Source organism: Macrotis lagotis, chromosome 2 (genome assembly GCF_037893015.1).
Source record: "Macrotis lagotis isolate mMagLag1 chromosome 2, bilby.v1.9.chrom.fasta, whole genome shotgun sequence".
In the NCBI taxonomy this organism is placed as follows: domain Eukaryota; kingdom Metazoa; phylum Chordata; class Mammalia; order Peramelemorphia; family Peramelidae; genus Macrotis; species Macrotis lagotis.
In genome coordinates this window covers 265,544,563-265,567,053 of record NC_133659.1, presented here as the reverse complement: position 1 = coordinate 265,567,053, position 22,491 = coordinate 265,544,563, and the positions used below count along the sequence as shown (strand labels likewise).

General features: G+C 35.3%; 1 protein-coding gene across 1 annotated transcript in view; it reads right to left on the bottom strand.

Annotated features, from left to right (window-relative positions):
* The window catches only part of MYRFL (myelin regulatory factor like), a 173,443-nt gene that overhangs the window by 90,241 nt on the left and 60,711 nt on the right, over positions 1 to 22,491 (bottom strand). The window contains exons 9-11 of the mRNA XM_074221048.1: positions 20,563 to 20,673; positions 18,092 to 18,182; positions 3,339 to 3,539 (exon numbers count right to left, since the gene is read on the bottom strand). Coding sequence (XP_074077149.1) covers positions 3,339 to 3,539; positions 18,092 to 18,182; positions 20,563 to 20,673 — 403 coding nt within the window. The remainder of the gene's footprint in view (positions 1 to 3,338; positions 3,540 to 18,091; positions 18,183 to 20,562; positions 20,674 to 22,491) is intronic.

Below are 22,491 nucleotides of genomic sequence, written 5' to 3'. Positions count from 1 at the left end.
GGATTACAAAGGAAGTCAATTATATTGAAGTATAATTATCAAAATATTTTTAAACAGTTTAAAAACCCCTAGTTCATGGGGGTGGCTAGGTGGCGCAATGGATAGAGCACCAGCCTTGGAGTCAGGAGTACCTGAGTTCAAATCTGACCTCAGACACTTAATAATTACCTAGCTGTGTGGCCTTGGGCAAACCATTTAACCCCATGCCTTGCAAAAAAATAAAAAGAAACTAACCCCCCCCCCCAAGTTCAGAACTATTCCTCCAAACATTTCCTGAATATTATCCCTCTAAGGGAGCAAAGATTACCACGTATTTCCCTACCAACCGAAGCATCAGGAAGGGTCTAAAGTCACATCATGTGGTGTACAAGAAGTGTTCTTTACTCCTTGCTATTTCTTATGATTCTGACAGGAGAGGTAGAAAGGGGAAAGGACCTGCCTGTCCAACAGCACCAAAATATGTTTACCTTCTAAAAAGAGTGCTAAGCATAACATCATGCAACCTGTCTGGGAGAAACTGTTGTGGAGATTTTTGTAGGAAAGGTAGGGACACACCAACACATCAGAGAGTGGTCCAACTGACACCTCCAAATGCAGTTCCCCCCCAAGGGGAGTTTATAGGCTGACATATGTTCTTTATGTGTTTACAATGAATACTTTTTTTCCATATGAATTTTTAATGAAGTGATATAAAGACTGAACTCTACCTAATATGTAGATCAATGAACACACACACACACACACACACACACACACACACACACACACATATTGATATATTGTTGTTCAGTTATTTCATTTGTGCCTGACCCTGTGACGCCATTTGGGTGTTCTTGGAAAAAACTCTGGAGTTAATTACCATTTCCTTCTCTGCCTCATTTTATAAATGAGGAAACTGAGGCAAAAAGGATTCAAGGACTTGCCCAGGACCACACAGCTAGTAAGTTTCTGAGGCCAGATTTGAACTGAAGAAGAGGTCAAGTTCTCTTATCCAATATGCTACCTAACTGCCCTTCACACACACACATACACACACACACACACACACACACACACACACACACACACACACAAACACACTCATGCATAAAAATACATAAAGACATACACAAATATGTGTGTATGTATATATATAGGCATAGATAGATATAAGATGCATAGATATACACAGATGATATATATTTAGATATATAGAGATCTATATCTAGATAGATATATATATGAATGTATATGTAGAAAAACTTTAGTTCCTGAAAAGGAAGCAAGACCTTGTTATCTATAGTTGTATAGAAACCTAGACATGAGCATATTTGGAGGTTTCCCAGAGCAAACTCATAGTAAAGTCAAGTGGTGGAGAGGAGAGAGACAATTAACCAAAAAAATTACTCTTTTACATTAGTTTCTAAGGTCAGACTCAGTGTGAACCCAAAACTTAGAGGATCTGGGCCATGCATTATATCTTTATAATGTTCTTTACTTGTTCTATCTCTTTCACATTTTCTATCTAACATAATTATCAAAAGTACTCTATGAGGTATGAAGATCAGATATTATTCCTATTTTGCAGTTGAGAAAACTGAGGCACCAAGAAGGCAAGTGAGAGATTGGAAAGGTTAATAAGCTGATGGCAAAGATTGGTGTTCAGACTCAGATCCTTTCCATTAGATTATATCATCTCTCATTCTCTTGTGAGAATCTTACTCTTCAATCCTGGACAAAAGATTTTCCTCAAAGATCAAAAGAACAAGATTGGCATCATCAATATATAGATTCTATAAAGGATAAATAATGATGACTGATGTAAGGATGATAAGGCAACCTAGTGTGTATATCTATATGTATATGAGCTAATATATTATATATAATATATACACATGTATGTGATTGTATGTATATATACTATGTTGAAATATCATTTTATATATACATGTGTCTGTGTTTGGAGAGAGAGAGAGAGAGAGAGAGATAAAATTTTGAACTTGGAGCCAGGAAGAGTCAAATCCTCTGACACTTAATTAGCTATATGACCACGGATAAATCAATTTAATTCACTGATCCTTAGTTTCCTCATTTCTAAAATGGAAATAATGATTCTTATATTACCTATATCACAGGATTCAAATTATATATATATATATATATATGTATATATATATATACATATATATATATATATATATATATTGCTTTGCCAGCTTTCAATGGACCATCCTTGAATCCAATGAACTCACAAAAACCAATATTAAATTTTCGGTGTGAGCATTTGTACTTTGGAAATTAGCAAATGCTACAAATCAGAGTTTAAGCTTTTGTTTTGTTGATTGTTTAGACTCGGGAAAGTGATGGAGAAAATGTTAATAATTCAGATTAATCTTAAAAGGGAATCCTTCATACATTTGACAGAATTGGGGGAGGAATGAGTTAAACATTTACCAGCATCCCCAAATATAAATATTAGCTGTTATTTTTTGAGATATGTTTGAATTTGGGAAATATAATAGCAACAACAATTATAACAATGGTTCAGATGTATATTGTGCTTAGAGGTTAACAAAACAAGTTACATATAACATTTTATCCTCCTAACAATCCTGTGAAGTAGGTGCTAGTTTTATTCCCATTTTGCTGTCTAAAAATAAGGATCAGGGAGTTTATACTTGAAACAGGTGACATAGTAAAATCAGGAATGTTCATATCCAGCCTTGTACAATAATTAATTTGCTCCAGGGTTGGTCATTTAACCTCTATTTGTCTTGGTTCCTTCACCTATAAAATGGGTGTTGTTGTGAGGATCATCTAAGATAATAGTCAGAAAGAACTTAGCATGGTACCTAGCACATAGTAAGTGTTGACTATCATTATCACCATTATTGACATTATTATTAATTATTGACATGCCCAGGGTCACCTAGTAAATGTCTGAGGCCTTCTTGACTCCCATCTGCTATGCCCTCCTGCCTCTACATCATCCTCTCACTCACTCCCTGCCCCTTAAAAATCTCTAGACTTTGTCATGGTCAGTACCTGCCCAAAGAAATTCAGAACTTTCTTATTGGAGAGCTCTCTGCTATTGTGTCCTTGCTTGTTGCTACTGTCATACAAACCAGAGGTAGAGTCCTCATTTACACCAAAATGGTTTTCTGATTTTCAACACAGATGCCTCTCCATTCCCCAACACTTAACTGCTTTTAAACAGTTTATTCTTCTCGAGCCAATAACCAGAACAAAAAAGCATTGAGTTTTAAAGAGACATTCAGGAGCATCAGCATATCAGGACTCAGTGACCCAGCAGCCTCCACATGTCAGTGGAGGTGCGCTGACCCTACCTCAGCTCTCACCTCTTGGATATTCTGTTTTGCCCGACTGTCAGATGGATGCATGACTGTCCCCGTCACTTTCATATTGCCACAGACAACCAGGGCTTCATCAGGAGTATCTGTGTTAATTCCTACTCGCCCATGATAGACAACAGATTCTGGGACATGTCCTCGCTGCCATAACAAGTCACTGTCATTCTCAAATTGCCCGGGGTTAGATGCCTGGAAAAAAAAATTACAGTCTAAGATAAAGCGGTAGATGATGTAATCAAAGGAAGAGAAAACATCTCCTTTTGTTTCTACAAATAAATAGCCTGCCTTGGTCCTCCTAACCTGTATAAATGGTGCTGAGACCCTGGGATCAGCAAGAGAATGGTCTCTGATGGCTTCCTTTATCTCTTTCTCTGCTCTCTTAGTTGGCATGTTTTGAAAATATCTGAGGGATCTAGGTCTATTAAAATGGTAGATGGGAAGAAATAATAGGAAACAAAGAAAAAGAACATTTTCTGAGGAAGAACCCAGAATGATCATTTCAGCTTAAAGATAATTTAAGAAATGTAAAAACAAAAATAGCAATAAAGATTTATTTTAAAAAACAGTAAAGTTTTTATATCCATTTATATCCATTACCTCATTTGTAAATGACATACAAAATCTGATACTGAAATATATGTCTCTCAATTTTTTTTCTTTACATACATATTCATTCGGAGAATGGAGGAATAGTAAGACTTCAAGACAATTTTACCTCCTTCCCAATTTTACCAAGAGTTGGATAAGTCAGGGTGTCCCTCATGAATGTCCCAATACAATCACCTTTCATTGATTACTTACTAAAGGTCAGATACTATAGCAGCTCCTAACAATAGAAGACAAAAACAGAACAATTTCTGACCTCAAGGAACTTATATACTATTACAAAGAGAGTCATGCAAGTTCAGATAAATACATATAAAAACACAGAATAAATAAAAAATAATTTGGAGAGTAACAGAAAACATTAATACTTGGAGAGATTAAAGGCTTCATCTAGAAAGTGTGATCTGAAAGAAATCAAAGATTCTAAGCAACAGAAGAATGGAGTGTCCCTGGCATAGAGGCATGAATGAATGAATGAATGAATGAATGAATGAATGAATGAATGAGGAGACAGTATATTGTATTCAGAACTAGGAAATATGCCAGTTTAACTGAACTACAAAATGTATAAGAGAGATACAAAGATCAGCCTAGAAAAAAAAAAAGTTGGAGCTAGATTTCAAAGAATTTTTAAAGCCAAAGGAATTTTCACTTTATTTGTTAAAGCGATAGAAAGCCACTGAAGTTTCTTCAAGGAGATTAGATCTGCACTTTAGGAATATCAAGTTTTTCACTATATGGAGGAGGATGAATTGTAGAGGAAATTGGGGACAGGGAAATCAGTTAGGAGATGGTTGTAATATTCTCAGCAAGAAATGATAAGGGCAAATGATAAGGGAGTAGAAAGAAGTAATCAGACAGAAGTTACCGGGTAAACAGGGTGCAAGACCTCCCTGGTTTCAACTTCTTCATCTATAAAATGAAGAGATTGGACTAGAATTGATAGAACCATAAATGTATTATTTGTCCTTCATTTTAGAAAAGAAACAATGACATCACAAAGATTATGTCTTGATCTGGGAATGAATTGGATGTGAGATAAGGTTTTACAAAGTCATTAGCCTCTCTCCTTCAGGGTCAACAGAGTCCAGTGGCAAGACAGAAGTCCAGCAACTGGCAATGGTCCAAGAGGCAGTGACTTTTCTAAATTAAAGTCTTTCCCAAGACTCAGTCTATCTAAGACAATGTCCATTCCACTAAGAGCTAAGTAACAATCAAATTTAGAGCTGGAAGAGACCTTAGAGACTTTCAAGTCCAACCCTTGCATTTTATAAGTCAGCAAACTGATTCTTAGAGAAATCAGTGACTTGTTCCTGGTCACACAACTAGAAAATGGCAGAGGCTGGTCTCAACCCAGGTCTTGTTGATTACAAGTCCAACACTCTTCACTATTCCAAATTCTCCTCAATTTGGTGACTGGTTGAATAGGGGGATGATCGAAAGTGACAAATCCAAAATGACTCTCAGGTGGTGAACCTGAGTGACTCATGTTGATCAATGATGAATAATTCTACCCCCTGCCTGACTAATGTACAGTATGAGACATAACAATTTTGGAAATGTCCAATATGTGATTTTATTTTCTATGCTTGTTTATTCCAAGAGTTTTGATTTTCTTGTGAGAGAGAAGGTTGAAAGGAGGACAAAATTAATGTTTGATCACTAAAAAATATTTTAAAAAATAAAAAGGGAAAACATAAGATTAAAATTTTTTTCTTCAATAAAACTATATAAAGCATTCTATAAAGAAGCAATTTCCACTTAATCTCACCCTCTCAGTATTTCTAACTATTTTACAGGATATAGTGAAATTCAATTCAACAAATATATATGAAGCTTCTATTCTGTGTAAGACACTATGCTAATTACATTTTAGGAGTTTAAAAAAAAAGCCCTCCCTATTCTTAAGAAACCTACCTTCTAAATTTTCTCCAAATTCTCAGACATTCATTTTATGACCATCAGTGTTTATAGTATCTACTACTTAATACTTTAGGTGTGTGTTGTAGGGATTTAGGGTTAGTTTAACAAAACAACAAAGACTCAAATCTGAAAAGTCATCCTCAACTTGAAACTTCCTTGGCCAATTTCTGTTCTTACACATTAAATGGGGCAGTGGAATTTCAGAAGTTCAATACAGCTGATGTTTCTGTAAAAAGTCAGAAGTCTTCAGTTTCCTCTCATCCTCCCTCTGATTTTATCTTGATTTGCCAGAAAGGCTGGACTTTGAGAGGCAAAGAAGGCTGGAGTGAAAAGCAGCTGCTTTGTGAAGACTTCTTTGTGTGAACCCATTTGAACAAAAGAGCTTTTTTTTTTTACTGGTGTCTTCAGGATCCAGGTAGAGCAGATGAATGACTAATGGAATGCAATGAAAAGTCTAAGGTACCTCACCCTTCCTGCAAACATTCAAGTCATATCCAAAAGCATGATACAACTAGGCCTATATATTTGCTATATCCTGAGCACAATGATATATCACAGAAAAACACAACAAAACAATGACAACTGTTTCCTTGTTTTTCAAATGAGATTGAAATAATTATCAAGTTGGTACCTTCTAACTAGTATAATAGATATAAATAGATCTGATTTGTAGGAACCTATTTTGTTAACTCAGAGACATCTAAAAAGCTTATTTCTATTCAAATCACATTTACAAAAGCCACAGCTATCTTTGAGATATTTGCAGACTTGAGTTTCCTAAAGAGAATAGCCTCATCTATAATAGAAAATAGTATTCTTTCCAAGATACATAAACTTCATTTTCCTCTGTGGAATCATTAATGAAATATTCAAAAGCAGCTTTTAAAGTACTAGCATTGATTGGAATTAAGATATGGAATTCATATACGACACAATTAATATTGCTTACTTATAGAATTTCAAAATAAATGATTGAAAGTTTTTTATCTATCATATAACGCATTGAAGAAACAGTTATTAAATGCCTACTATGAGCCAGCTATGGTGCTGCATTCTTGGGAAACAAAGAGACAAAGCCAGTCCTGTCCTTCAAGGGGGCAGCAGCAGTAGATGACCTCTGAAGACATCTTTCAGTTGTAAACCTAAGAGCTATGATGCCATAAAATTCATTTTTATTTATGGACCCTTAAGAAAGTCCTTTCAATGGAAACAAAGTAAAGACTGACAGATTGCTTTCCATGGCGGGGAGGGGTGGGGGGGAGGGAAGTAAAATTGGGGGGAAAATTGTAAAACTCAAATAACATCCTTAATAAAAATAAATTTAAGGGGCAGCTAGATGGTGCAGTGGATAAAGCATAGGCCCTGGAGTGAGGAGTACCTGGGTTCAAATCCGGTCTCAGACACTTAATAATTACCTAGCTGTGTGGCCTTGGGCAAGCCACTTAACCCCATTCGCCTTGCCAAAAATCTAAAAATAAAAATAAATTTTAAAAAAAAGTCCTTTCAAGAGGCAGAAACAGAAGAACATTGCACACAATAGCAGCAATATTCTAACAATGATCAATCATGGCTTAGCAATTCTGATCAATTCAACAAACCAAGACAATTCCTTAGGATTCATCATGAAAAATGCTATCCACCTCCAGAAAGACAACTAATGAATTCTGAATGCAGATTGAAGAATATTATTTTTCACTTTATTTTTCGTGAGTTTTTTTTTGCAACACAGCTAATATTGAAATACGTTTTGCATGATGGGAAGGTATCATTTTGTTTGCCTTTTCAATGGGTAAAGGAGAGACTGGGGGAAGGGAGTAATTCAAATTTTTTTAACATGTATGTTAAAAAATAAATATTTTTAAAAGTAAATAAATAAATTAAAGGATCCTTGGCACCAAAAAGGAAGGTTAATACTTCTCTAAGATCGGTGACCTTCTCTAAGATCACCTTTATTTTTTTGTATTTTATTTTTTTTATTTCCCCAGTTACATGAAAAACAAGTTTCAACAGTCACTTTTAAAACCTTGAGTTCTGAATTCTCTCCCTTCCTCCTACCTCAGTGCCCTCATTGAGAAAGCAGGCTATTTGATATAGATTAAAAATGTGTAGTCATGAAAAATATTACAATTGTCATGTTGTAAAAGTAAATATAACCCCTCCTCCCCCAAAGAAAAAACCTCAATAAAAATAAAGTTTAAAGGTATGTTACAATCTATATTCAGACACCATCAACTCTGTCTCTGAGATGGATAATGTTCTTTATCATAAGTCCTTTAGAATTCTCTTGAGTCACAGCGTTACTGAGAAAAAATAAGTCATTCACAATACAACTGATCATCCTACAACATTGCTGTTACTTTGTATATAATACACTTTCCATTGCATCTGCTCTTGCAAGTTTTTTACTAAGAGAATCCTGTTCATCATTTCTTATAATAGATTAGCTTTTCATCTTAATCACATACCACAGTTTATTCATTCATTCCCCCAACTGATGGACACATCCCCTCAATTTCCAATTCCTTGCCACAAGATAAGAGTTGCTATAGATATTCTTATACTATAGGTCCTTTTCCTTCCTGTTTTTCATCTCTTCTAGAATATATACCTAGTAGTGGTATTAGTATTGCCAGGTCAAAAGGTAGACATGGTTTTATAGCCCTTTGGACATAGGTCCAAAGTGCTCTACAAAATTATTGAACCCTTCACAACTCCCCCAAACCATGCATTAATGTCTCATTTTTTTTCTCATTCCCTCCAACATTTGCCATTTTCTCTTTCTATTAGAAAATCCAATAGGTATAAGGTAGTACCTCAGAATTGTTCTAAGTCACATTTCTCCTGTCAAAAGTTGGTTACACTATTTTTAAAAGTAATTTAATCAGATAGCATGGATAACCTCATCTGAAAACTGTTCATATCTTTTGATCATATCAATTGTGGAATGGCTGGGTTTTTTTATACATTTGACTCAGTTCTTTGTTTGAGAAATGAAACCTTTACCAGAGAAACTTGTTTCAAAAATTTTTCCCTCAGTTGCTATTGCTAACTGTATTTCCCTATATCCTATTCCCCCCCACTCCTATTTATTCTATTCTCTCCCTCCTTTCACCCATTGCCTCCTTAAAAGTATTTTGCATCAGACTGCCCCCTCCCACAAGCTTCCCTCCTTTCTATCACCTATGCCCCCTTTCTCCTATTCTTTTACTCTAGGGTAAGATAGATTTCTATACTCAATTGACTGGGTATGTTATTCCCTCTCTAAGTCAATTCCTATGAGAGTAAGGCTCAGTCACTCTCTCTCACTTCCTCCCTCTTCCACTCCAATGTAACATCTTTTTTGACTCTTGTATATGAAATAACATTAGCCCTTTCTCCCTAGTACATTGTTCTCTCACCCTTTAACTGCATCTTTTTAATATATTATCCCTTCAACTTCAACTCCCACCCATGTCTTGTCTGTATACACTCCTTCTAACTTCCCTAATAAGTGAGAAAGTTCATTCGAGTTGTCAGTATCATTTTCCCCATGTAGGAATATAAATAGCACGACATCATTAAGTCCCTTATGATTTGTCTTTCCCATTTACCATCCTGTGCTTCACTTGGGTCTCGTATTTGAAGATGAAATGTCCAGAAAAATTTGGAAAGCCTCTATTCCGTTGAATAGCCATCTTTTCCCCCTGAAAGAGTATGTTTAGTTGCTGGGTGATTGTAATTCAACCTCTTTTGCCTTCTGGGATATTATGCCACTAAATCTTGTGTTATACTGACTCTGGCTCCAAAACATTGAATTATTTATTTCTGGTTGCTTGCAATATTTTCTCCTTGACTTGAGAGCTCTGAAATTTGTCTATAATATTCCTGGCAATTTTCATTTCGGGATCTCTTTTAGGGGGTAGTCGATACATTCTTTGAATTTCTATTTTTCCGCCTCTTCTTCTAGAATATCAAGGCAGTTTTCCTTGATAATTTCTTGAAAATTATGTCTAAATCTCTTTTCTTGGTCATGGCTTTCAGGTAATCCAATAATTTTAAAATGATCTCTTTTGGATCTGTTTCTCAGATCAGTTGTTTGTGCAATGAGATATTTCACATTTTCTTCTAGTTTTTCATTATTTTGATTTTGTTTTATTATTTCTTGATTTCTCACAAAGTCATCAGCTTCTTTGCTCCATTCTGAATTTTAAGTAATTAAGAAATTCTTCAGATCAAGAATTGTCTTCAGATCAGTTTTCTTCAGGATCCCCTTTTCCTTTCGACCAACTCCGCTTTTTAATGTATTTTTCTCCTCATTGCCTTTTTCCATTTGACACAATTTGGTTTATAAGTTATTTTCTTCAACATTTTTTATATCTCCTTCACCAAGCTGCTGACTTGGTTTTCAAGATTTTCCCACATCCCTCTCATTTCTCTTCCAAAATTTTCCTCTACCTCCCTTACTTGATTTTCAAAATCATTTTTGAGGTCTTTCCTAGCCAGAGCCCAATTCATATTTTTCTTGGAGTTTTTGGATGGAGAAATTTTGACTTTGTTATCATCTTCAGAGTGTGTATTTTGAGCTTCCATATGACCATAGTAATTGCCTATAGTTGGATTTTTTTTCTTCTGTTCCTTACTCATTTCCCCAGTCTTTGATTAATTTTAACTCCTTGTTCAAGTGGGGCTCTGCTTCCAGGGTGGAGGATGCACTGTGCCAAACTATTAGGTGTTTTGCAGGTATTTTCAGAGATATTTCTAAGGATCTCCAAGTTTTCAACTCTTCCAAGATCTTATGAGACATTAAGACTACTCTCTGGTCTGTGCTCTAGTCTATGGGTAGCCAAAAGCACTCCCTTCTGCTCTGGAACTGTGAGGAGGGTCCCTGCTTTGCAGCAAGCAGTGAACTATGTTGTGGTTTTACTCTTTTTGCTGAAACTGGGGCCACAGACTGCAACCTAGATCTAGAACATGGGCAAAAGCAACAAAGTCCTGCCCCAGTAGTAGCAAAAAGACTCCTGTAATCTCCTTCCCTCTTACTGTCTGGGCTGGGAGCTCCAGAATCAGCTGCTGCTACTGATGCAATAGCTCCTGAAGCCTGCTCCTGATAGTGTTGGGGTCAGTCTCTACTGTTGAAGCCTGTGGCTAGACTGTCTTCCATCTCACTTGGATGCAGCAGAGTTTTCCTGATGACCTTCCAAGTTGACCTTGTCAATCTCTGTGCTAGAAACTGCCACCCAACCATTGATCCAGTTGTCCAGCTTCCTGTTCCTGAATGGCTGAGACCAGTTCACTCTAGCAGCTCTGCACTCTTCTTTTAATTGTCTTGGATTGAAAAATTGTTCCACTCAGTCTTTCTGTGGGTTCTGCCACTCTAGAATTTGGTTAGATTCCTTATTTAAAGGTACTTGGAGTGGATTTTGAGGGAAGTCCCTGTCTTTACTCCATCATCTAAGATCATTTTTTATAAGGACACTGGGGGGGTGGGGGGGGCTAGGTGGCTAGGTGGCGCAGTGGATAAAGCACCAGCCCTGGAGTCAGAAGTGCCTGGGTTCAAATCCAGTCTCAGACACTTAATAATTACCTAGCTGTGTGGCCTTGGGCAAGCCACTTAACCCCATTTGCCTTGCAAAAACCTAAAAAAAAAATGAAGTGTATAAGGACACTGGGATAACATTTTTGTTTGATAGGATTAGGGATAAAATAATATCCTTTGTTTAGGATATGATATTTTATATGTTGGAAGAATTTTTAAAAAGATATGGTTCCAAGTGTAATTTCTTATTCTGTGATCCAATGATAATATATCCATATTTAACCATAAAGATTATTGGTATGAGATATTAATAGAAAATATATGTAGCACTTATGGATTTACAAATTGGATGCCTAGGTTACTGATTCTTAGTGATCTGGACTCCTACTACACAGCTCATAGATCCTCTTTCAATACCTCTCTTTAATAACCAGTTAATATGCACAATTAACTGAAAAACTTGCATTTAATTCAGATTGTATAGTAAGAATAGTAGCAATAAAACATTCCTACTTTAAACTGAGGTGCACTCTTCCTTAAATGAACACAGTATCTACAGGAAGAGTAGGTATACTTAAAGAACAATGATTATAAGGCATATTATGAGCTCCCTAAGGGCAGAGTCTGCATTTTTCCCCATTTTATCCCCAGTGCTTAGTATAGGCATGTAATAAATGTTTACTGACTTATTATCCAACACACAAAGGGGACATGGACAGGTTGCTCTCTTGCTAGGTTGGCCTTGCTCCTCATGATTCAAAGCATTGCTGCTGGACAAGTCATTCTCTTAGAACTCCCTGAGCTTGGTACTCACTAGGCAATTCTAGACTCTACCATCATCAGATATAACCCTTACCTGGGAGACTATTGAATTTTTTCAGGAAAAGCAAGAATTCTTTCCTTAAGATAATTAAAAGCAGAGATGCCTATTAATTGGGGAATGACTGAAAAAGTTGTAGTATATGATTGTGATGGAATACTACTGTGCCATTAAAAATAATTAAATTAATGATCTTAAAAATGGAAAGACTTGCATGAAATAATAAAGAGCAAAATGAATAGAGCCAAGAGAGTATTGTATAAGAATTAGTAATTTGGTTAAGAATGACTTTGAGCAAATAAGTGATTTTGGCTAATATAAATACCTAACTTAACTACATATGAAGAAAATTGCTATCTAGAGAAAGAAATGATAAATAGAAGTATGTATAGAATAATTTTTATATATACATATATATGTGTATATATATATAATATATATATATATATATATATATATAAAACTATGTATATCTATCTTTGTCTAATAGTGGCCATCTCTAGGGCAGTGGGAAGAGAAGAGAAGAGGGAAAAAGAAATTTAGATGATAGCTACATTATATATTTAAAAGAAATAGCAAGTTACATACATAGATTTTTAGTTTTGTGAGCAATCATCTTTTTTAAATATACTATGTTTTGGAAATTTTTTTTTATCCCATAAATAAAAAATTTAAAAATTCTTTTTTTTTTAGGATTTTGCAAGACAAATGGGGTTAAGTGGCTTGCCCAAGGCCACACAGCTAGGTAATTATTAAGAGTCTGAGGTCTAATTTGAACTCAAGTACTCCTGACTCCAGGGCCAGTGCTCTATCCACTGTGCCACCTAGCCACCCCAAGAAAATAATTCTTTAAAAAGATATTAAAAGCCTTCTCAGTTCTATTCCTCCAAGACATCAAGCTGCAAGAATCACCATTTCCCAGGCAAAATATAAACCTAAAAAGTAAATACCCTTTAAGCTTAACCTTTCCTTTCAACAGCTCCTCCTGATTTAGGGCTATGTCCTTTTTGTGCTTCATGCATTCATTCATTCATTCATTCTCAGAATGATATTTTGAAATGCATAAAAATTTTTTAAAAATAAGGATTACAAAGAAACTAATTATATTCAAACAAAGATTTAATTACCCCCCCCCAGTTCTCCAAGAGTTAAGAATTTAGGCTTAAAGAGTTGTCTAAGGCTTAGAAAAGTTAAGCAACTGACCCACAATCATAAAGCTAGAAGCAAAAGTGGGTCTTCTGGAACCCCACCCCAGCATTCCAACACTTCCCCATACTGTCACTTAACTGAAACTAGACTGAAATAAACTACTTTATCACTCTTTAATGAGTCCTGGCCAGGCTAAGTGACTTCCCTGAGGTTTTATAGTAAATGATCTTCTGCCTACAAATCTAGAATTCTTTCTATACTACACTTCAATGGCAACTCCAACTTTTTTAAAATGGTCAGGTAGATTAGGAATAATTTTTTTTTAGGGTTTTGTAAGGTATATGGGGTTAAGTGACTTGCCCAAGGACCACACAGCTAGGTAATTATTAAGTGTCTGAGACCAGATTTGAACCCAGGTACTCCTGACTCCAGGGCCAGTGCTTTATCCACTGCGCCACCTAGCCGCCCTGATTAGGAATAATATTAAGGAAATAAGGGTGGGGTGATGGTGGACATTTTTAAGCTTTTGCTTTGCCACCAGATTATTCCAAACCAGAATGGATTTCCCCTCCCTCCTGTCTCCACCTGAGAGTCTCATTTTTCAAGAATCATATAGCTACCACCCAAATATTTGTCTCAGTGGAGGTGTTATTACATGTCCATGATTTGAATAGACTAGTACTACACTAATTCTTGGTGTATTCTTCAAAAATAAGTGTTTTATCAGTTTTTTCATTCTTATTAAAACTGTGAAACTTTGTAAGAATTTCCACTCATGAGTAATCTATAAAATTTGTGGCATATTAGAAACAACCTCAAAGGACATATAATCCAAGCATTCACGGTCCCCTTGGATGAGGAAATACACATATACATATACATATATATATATATATATATATATATATATATAAATTTATTTCCTTATTTTACCTATTATTTATTTCATGCTTTTGTTTTCTCTAACCTTTGATTTCCTTTGGGATTGAATTATTCTAAAACATTATTCTAAAAAAGGATTCATAGATTTCCTCATAAGGTTGGATTAAGGTTAAGGTTTAAGGTTAGAATTAGGATTAGGGTTAAGATTAAGAATTAGTGTTAAAGTTAGGGTTAGGATTAGGAACTGATGCTGAGTGAGATGAGCAGAACCAGAAGAACATTATACATACTAACAACATTATGAGGTGATGATCAACCAGAATGGACATGTACAAAAATATTCATAGCAGCTCTGTTTGTAGTGGCAAAGAATTGGAAATTGAGGGGATGCCCATCAATTGGGGAATGGCTGAACAAGTTGAGATATATGTATATGATGGAAAACTATTGTTCTATATGAAATCATGAGATACAGGACTTCAGAAAAGCCTGGAAAGATTTGCATGAACTGATGTTAAGTGAGATGAGTAGAACCAGAAGAACATTATACACACTAACTAGTTTCCCCAGACTGCCAAAGAAATCAATAATACAAAAAAATTTTAAGAACCCTAGTCCTATCCAGTAAGATCAGAGGTGAGATCAGAGGTGAGACAAGGATGCCCATTATCACCAATATTATTCAATATTGTATTAGAAATGTTAGCTTGAGCAATAAGAAAAGAAAAAGAAATTGAAGGAATTAGAATCTGTAATGAAAAAACAAAACTCTCACTCTCTGCAGATGACATGATGATATACCTAGAGAATCCTAGAAAATCGTCTAAAAACTATTGTAAACAAATAACTTTAGCAAAGTTGCAGGATATAAAATAAACTCAGATAAATATTCACCATTTCTATGTATTACTAACAAGATGCAGCAGCAAGAGAAAGAAAGAGAATTCTCATTTAAAATAACTTCAAGCAACGTAAAATACTTGGGAGTCTACCTGCCAAGGCAGACTCAGAAACTTTATGAAAACAACTATAAAACAATTTTCACACAAATAAAATCAGATCTAAATACCAGGCAAATATTAATTGCTCATGGGTAGGCCGAGCTATATAATAAAAATGACAATTCTACCTAATTAAATTACTTAATTAATCCCATATCAATCAAACTTCCAAAAAATTACTTTAATGAGCTAGAAAAAAATAGTTACTAAATTCATATGGAAGAACAAAAGGTCAAAAATATCAAGAGAATTAGTGGAAAAAAATGCAATGGAAGGCAGTCTAGCCTTACCAGATCTAAAATTATAAAGCATCATTCATCAAAACTATTTAGTACTGGCTAAGAAATAGAGTGGTGGAACAGTGAAATAGATTAAGAACAGGAAACAATTATGTAATATAGATTATAGTATGTTTAACAGACCCAAAGATTCAAACTTCTGGGATAAGAATTCACTCTTCAAAAACTGGTGGGAAAACTGGAAGATAGTATGGCAGAAACTAGGATTAGAGCAACATCTCAAACCCTGTACCAAAATAAGGTCAAAATGGGTGCAGGATTTAGACATAAAAGATAATATTATAAACTAATTAGGAGAACAAAGAATAGCTTATCTGTCTGATCTATGGAAAGAGGAGCAGTTTATGATCAAAAAAAGACAGATAATATTATAAAAACAAACTGCATAATTTTGATTACATCAAATTAAAAAGGTTTTGCAAACAAAACCACTGCAATCAAGATTAAAAGTAATGTAGTAAATTGAGAAACAATTTCTACAACAAGGTGTTCATTTCTAAAATATAGAGAACTGAGTCAAATTTATTTTTAAAAAAACTCATTCCCCAATTGATAGATAGTCAAAGGATTTGCAAAGTCAATTTTCGTACAAAGAAATAAAAGCTGACTATAGTCATATGAAAATTGCTCTAAATCATTATTGATTAGAGAAATGTAAATTAAAGCAACTCTGAGATATCACCTCACAACTTTCAGATTGGCCAATATCATTAGAAAGAAATTAATGATCAGTATTAGAAGGGATGAGAGAAAACTGTGACACTAATGCATTGTTGGTGGAGTTGGGAATTGATCCAACCTTTCTGGAGAGCAATTTGGAATTATACCCAAAGGGCAATAAAAACGTGCAAACTTTTTGATCCAGCAATACCACTACTATGCCTTTATCCTGAAGAAATAATGAAAAAAAGTTAAAAATCACACATGTACAAAAAAATATTCATGGCAACTCTGTTTGTAGTGGCAAAGAATTGGAAATTGAGGAGATGTCCGTCAATTGGGGAATGGCTGAACAAATTGTATATGATGGAACACTATTGTTCTATAAGAAATCATGAGAGACAGGACTTCAGAAAAGCCTGGAAAGATTTGCATGAATTGATGCTGAGTGAGATGAGCAGAACCAGAAGAACATTATACACACTAACATCATGAGGCGATGATCAACCAGAATGGACTTGTTCATTTCAGCAGTACAATCATCAAAGACAATTTTAAGGGATTTGTGATGGAAAATACCATTCACAGCCAGAGAAGGAGGGAGAAAAATTGTAAAACTCAAGACTCTGCAAAAAAAAAAAAAAATTGGTGGAAACTACCATTGTATGTAATTGGAAAAACAAACAAAATGTTTATATAATAAAAAAAATAAAATAAAGTAAGCATTTAAAAATGCTTGTTGGCTTAACTCCAAACAAAAAATTGGTAACAGGCTAAGCCTTCACACCCTGGCCCCAGGAGATAATGTCTCCAAAAAATGTCTTTTCCCCTATGAAAACAGAATCAATCAGTCAATAAACATTTCATAGGAATGACAAAAATAATGTTTCCCCCTTCAAGGAGCTCACATTTCTTTGTAAAAGCTATCCACCATTTTGTGGTTGAATGGAACTGGGGGGTTTTTGACTCTTCCCAGTGAGGGGAACTCTTTTGATGGGGGTTTGAGTTAAGTGATATTAATGGAGTAAAGATACTCCAATAAAGGAATCTGTAGCAATCAGCTCAATCTTCCTCTCAAGAGATGATTTAAATTTTCAGTGTGAATATTTTCAACATGGATATTGGCAAAAGCTGCAAATAAGGGTTTGATTGATTGTTTTGTTAATTTTTAAGCTTAAGATAGTGATAAAGAAAATGATGATGATGCAGATTGAATGTGTGTCAAACACTCATTTTCTTCTTCAGTCAGATGTTAAATGTTAACCAGTCCTCTACCACACTAATTTTAAAAATTCTTGAAGCACTTTAGCTACTCTTTGAAGTAGTTTCTTTAGCATTTTATTATTCCCATTTACAGTCTAGGAAGCTGAGGCTGAAAGCAATTAAATGACTTGCCCATGGTCACATGCTATTAATCTTCCTGACTCCAAAATCAGGACTCTACCATACTCTTTCTTATTTATAAACTTCTTTTGATGGTTCTCTCATTTTCTCCAAGACTATTAAAATACTGAAGGTATATCCTCAGCATATTTGGGGGGGGGGGTCTAGATATGGGATTTCATTGGTGTGGGGAGAACTCTTTCCTTAATGCAAATGGGAAACTGTTCCAAAACTTAGAATCTCAGAGCATTTCCTGAAGAGGTGAAACAATTTGCCTCTGATCACATAAGTCATTCATAGTTAAGGCAGGATAATTCCAAGGTCAGTTCCTTGGGCCCCCCATGGTCTATGCACATTCTCTTCCTCAATATAACTCTCACAAAATTTCCTTGAATGATAATTTTCCAAGTAATCACATATGGAAAGTATTGAATTCTCTCTTGGGAGCAGAAAGGAGACTCTAGAAGCTAGAGCCTGAGAGAAAGTGAAGACATTGAACCTACCCTAACAATTATCCTCTCAGAGATGTGAGCAGTTGATAAGAAGAGCTGGTCTTGACTAGCAGCATAGAGTCCAACCACCAACATAAAATACCTGGTTAGGGAAAAGTATAAACATTAGAGAAATTCATTATAACTTCATCTGAAACACAAATAATTTGACCTATGATATGCCACTTCATACAGAATTCTTTCATTTCCTCCCAAGGACAAAACTGTCTCCATTGAGAAAGAATATTACAATTGATTCATCTATTATCATTCTCCATTAGCCCTTGGTACAAGGAGGGAAGGAAATAGGCAGGCAATGTGCTAAGTGCTTTAAAAATATTGTCATTTAATACAATTAGTAAATTCCATAAAGGGAACCTATATAAAAGGAACCTCTGGTTCTGGTCCTCAATTTGGGCTTGAGGACAGTTCTAACACCTGTTATTTTTTTTTTTACTTAATAAAGAAAGGTAGAATATACCAAGTTCACTGTTTCTCAATGAATATATAATATACTGACCACAGAAAAAGTGAAAAACATCCCAGCAAGTCATTTATGTTATTAATATATTCTGATAACACTAATCACTTGGAAGTTGTTCTTTATGTTTAATCTAAGTTAGCTCCTTTACAACTTTCACCAAATATTCCTAGTTCATCCCTCTAGAATCAAGCAGATCAATGCTAACTCTTTATTCTTTAAGACAATTAAGAATTCCTCCAAAGTTCTTTTCTTCTCCCAACTAAATAACCCAATTTCTTCAGTCAATTCTCATATGACTTGATCTCAAGAGTCTTCACAGTTCAAGACTTCTTCCTCTGGGCACTTTTTAATTTAATAAAATTCTTTCTAAAATATGGCATCCAGAAATGAGCATAATACTCTGCTTGTCATCTGACCAGAGTACAGTGGATTAACACCTCCTTAGTCCCACACTCAATGTCTAGCTAAAGGAAGTCTAAATTATTTATGGCATATGAATGTGATATGATTATATTTTACTATAAGAAATGGTGAAATGGATGGTTTTAAAAGAAAGCTGAGAAGACTTATATGAAAAGATGCAAAATGAAATGAACAGAACTAGGAGAACAATTTACATGATAACAACAATATTGTAAAGATAATAAATTTTGAAAGGTTTAGGAAGTTCATCAATATAATGATCAACTACAATTTCTGAGTATTCAGGCTCAAACATATCATTTACCCCCAGAAAGAAAACCAGTGAACTTAGAATGCAGAGTTAAGCATATTTTCTTTTCTTTCTATACTTTTTTTTCCCTTGGACACAGTTAATGTTGGAATTTTTTCTGTGTGGCTAGACATATTTGTAGTGTTTTGTTTTTTTTTTTCTTTTCAATGGGTGAGGGAGAGGAAAGAAGGAAAAGAACTCAACTTAAAATAAAATCATAAATAAATAAATGCAGTCTAAGACCCAAGGGAATTAGAAGGCTAAGTGAAAAAAAAAAAACTTAACTTCACTATATTTAAATATCCTTGGTTTTGCAGAGTTATTTTTTTTCCTCCAGAAACAGATTTAAATCTCTCCAGTGTCTTAGTACATGATTTCCTGAGCTGCTGTGGCCAAAAACATTATCACCCAGTGACCAATTCTCTCCTCTGGGGATATATGTCTCCAAACTTAACTAGACAAGACTTCAGACTACAGACGCAGTTTTGGTGCCAGATAATACTTAAAACCTTTCCAGTTTAGTAAACCCTTCTAGGGATTAAATTGTTTAGTATTTCGTACAAAATAGGCCTTAACAAAACTTAGCATTTCTTCCCAAATTATTTCATACCAAAAAAATATGCCTACAAAAGAGGTTCCGGACTGAAAACATTTTGCTAGTGGGTAGCATATTTCTTACAAAGCAGTCCCATGTGATGTATTTCCAGCTTAACCAGGTGTTCTTTCTTGAGCCTTCTCTCTGTTCTCTGAAAACAAAATCCAATACTATCATAAAATAGAAGCTAAATCTTGTGGGAGAAGGAATTGGGATGTGGGGGGAGCAAGGAAGACTACAAATGAAACAGACTGAGGAAATGGTAGATTTAGACAAAGAAGGGGGGGGATGGTTCCTGGAGGTCCAGGGTGCCCCCAATAGGAGTGTCAACAGTTACCATAATGATGGATTAAATACACAGAAGGAGACATATTTTTTGGAATTACCAATGTGAGTGTTTGCTTTATTTGACTGTGCACATTTTTAAAAGAGTTTTGTTTGCTTTTCCAGTGTAGGGAGGAAGAGAAAAAGAATGTTCATTAATTGAAAAAATTATTTTTAAAAAAAGTAACCTTCAGATACTAATTTAAAAGTCTCATAACCCTGTCTTCCAACCCATGAGACCAAACTGCAAAGAAATGGGCCAAGGTTGATGTAATGGATTCTTGGCAAGGCTCTTGTGAAATGCTCAACTATTTTTCAACAGTAGCCCCATGGATAGTCAATGATTCCCACATGCTGATGCTTAGTACCTCTGGTCAGGGTTGGGCTTTCCCTTCTTTCTCATATTATTGGCTGTTGTTTCACTAAAATGTAGTCTTCCCAGTGTTACTTTGGTTATCTGGTCTCCTTGTAGATCAATTCTAAAGAAAACAGAAGAGAGAAAAAGATTATACACACACACACACACACACACACACACACACACACACACACACACACACACATATATAGATCATTAATTGAGAACTAAAAGAAACAATAGTCCATCTTTATTTTTATTTATTTATTTATTAGAGTTTGTTAAAGGATTTACCTAATCTATATTGTTTTTCTATAAATATGAAGAACCAGGTGTACCCTAGTACCAGTAGAATTGGAATAATCCCACTTGTGCATCAAATGAGTTGCCATATTCAGACATGGACTGACTTTGCCATCTTTCTTGAGAAAGATGTTGATCTCATCTCAATCTTGGGAACAGTACAATAAACAAAGTATAAGATAACCCAACTCCTCTTATATCAAATTAGTCAAAAAATAAAAACCCAGCCCTAAGGCAGTAGATGCCAGAACCAAGAGGACTTGCATTCAAATTTGAGTTCAGACACTTACAAGCTGTGGAATCCTGAATTTTAACCTAAAGTCAGGTCCTCTGACTCCAAAATGGAGTCTTTCCATTCTCCTCCTTTTCTATGTTTGGTTCCATCTTATACCAGTTCCAGGTTCTCATTACACTCTGAAAGGTTCTTCCTATCATTGATCTAGACTCGATCAACAATTGGCTGTTGGGGGGGTGGGACACTGGCTCACTCCTCAATAACCAAGTAAGGGTCATCTGAACAGGAGGTGGCTCTTATGACATCTCTGTTTGCTCATGTAATCATCTTTCATAAGGATTTTTTTTTCCTTATGAATCTGAGGAAAACAGAAATTCCCTTTATTCTACTCTGGCTTCTTTTCTAAAGTAAAGGATTTTTTTGAGATAAAGGTGAGCTCAATGCCCCTTGAAAGGGCTTTGACTGGCAGTATTTGCATATGAAAAGCCAGGAATGTGGCCAGGCAAGCACAAGAGACAAAGACCCAGCCTCCTGGGTTTTGCTATGTCACTATGCTTTTTTTCCCCTACCCACTCATCTACATGGGAAAATAGAAGAGATTTTAGAATTGGAACTTGAGGAAACTGCAACCCCAGAGTTTTTAGTGGTTCTGGAACAAATAACCCTTACATGGCTTCCATTATAGGTTTACCTCCAGAGAGGAAAATCAAGGGGCATAGAGAATAATCAACCTGAACCAGAGCAAAAGTTCCTAACCTGAAGTGTGAAAACTTATGTTTTGAATATTTGAAAAGTTGGACTTCAATAGAATTGATTTCCTTTGTAATCCAATGAATTTTATTTTATGCATTTAAAATATTATTTTCTGAAAGGATTCAGAGGCCCATCCGGCTGCCAAAGCAGTCTATTAAAGAAAAAATATTTAAAACCCTTGAACCAGACTGAGATAACTTTGGGATACACCAAGCTCAACAATCAGGAAGTTCATTTCAAAGAAAAACTAAACAAATGCCAGGACATTAGCTAGAGTCAGGTTCAGTCAGGTTCTTTGTTGTGACTTAGTTTTGAGAATCTCCTATTGGAGGTTAGTGGCATGGTCAAGATTCTGAAGGGAATGAGACAAGTTATGCTGCAAAGAGGGAGGAAAAAACAACTAAAAATCCCTTCCTTTGGGGGCAGCTAAGTGGTGCAGTAGATAGAGCACCCACCCTGGAGTCAGGAGTACCTGAGTTCAAATCTAACCTCAGACTCTTAATAATTACCTAGCTGTGTGGCCTTGGGCAAGTCACTTAACCCCATTGCCTTGAAAAAAACTTTAAAAAATCCCTTCCTTTCTCCTCCCACAAGGAAAGTGGGTTTTTTTTATTTGAGGCAAATTTGCCTGTTTTTTTGTTTGTCTAA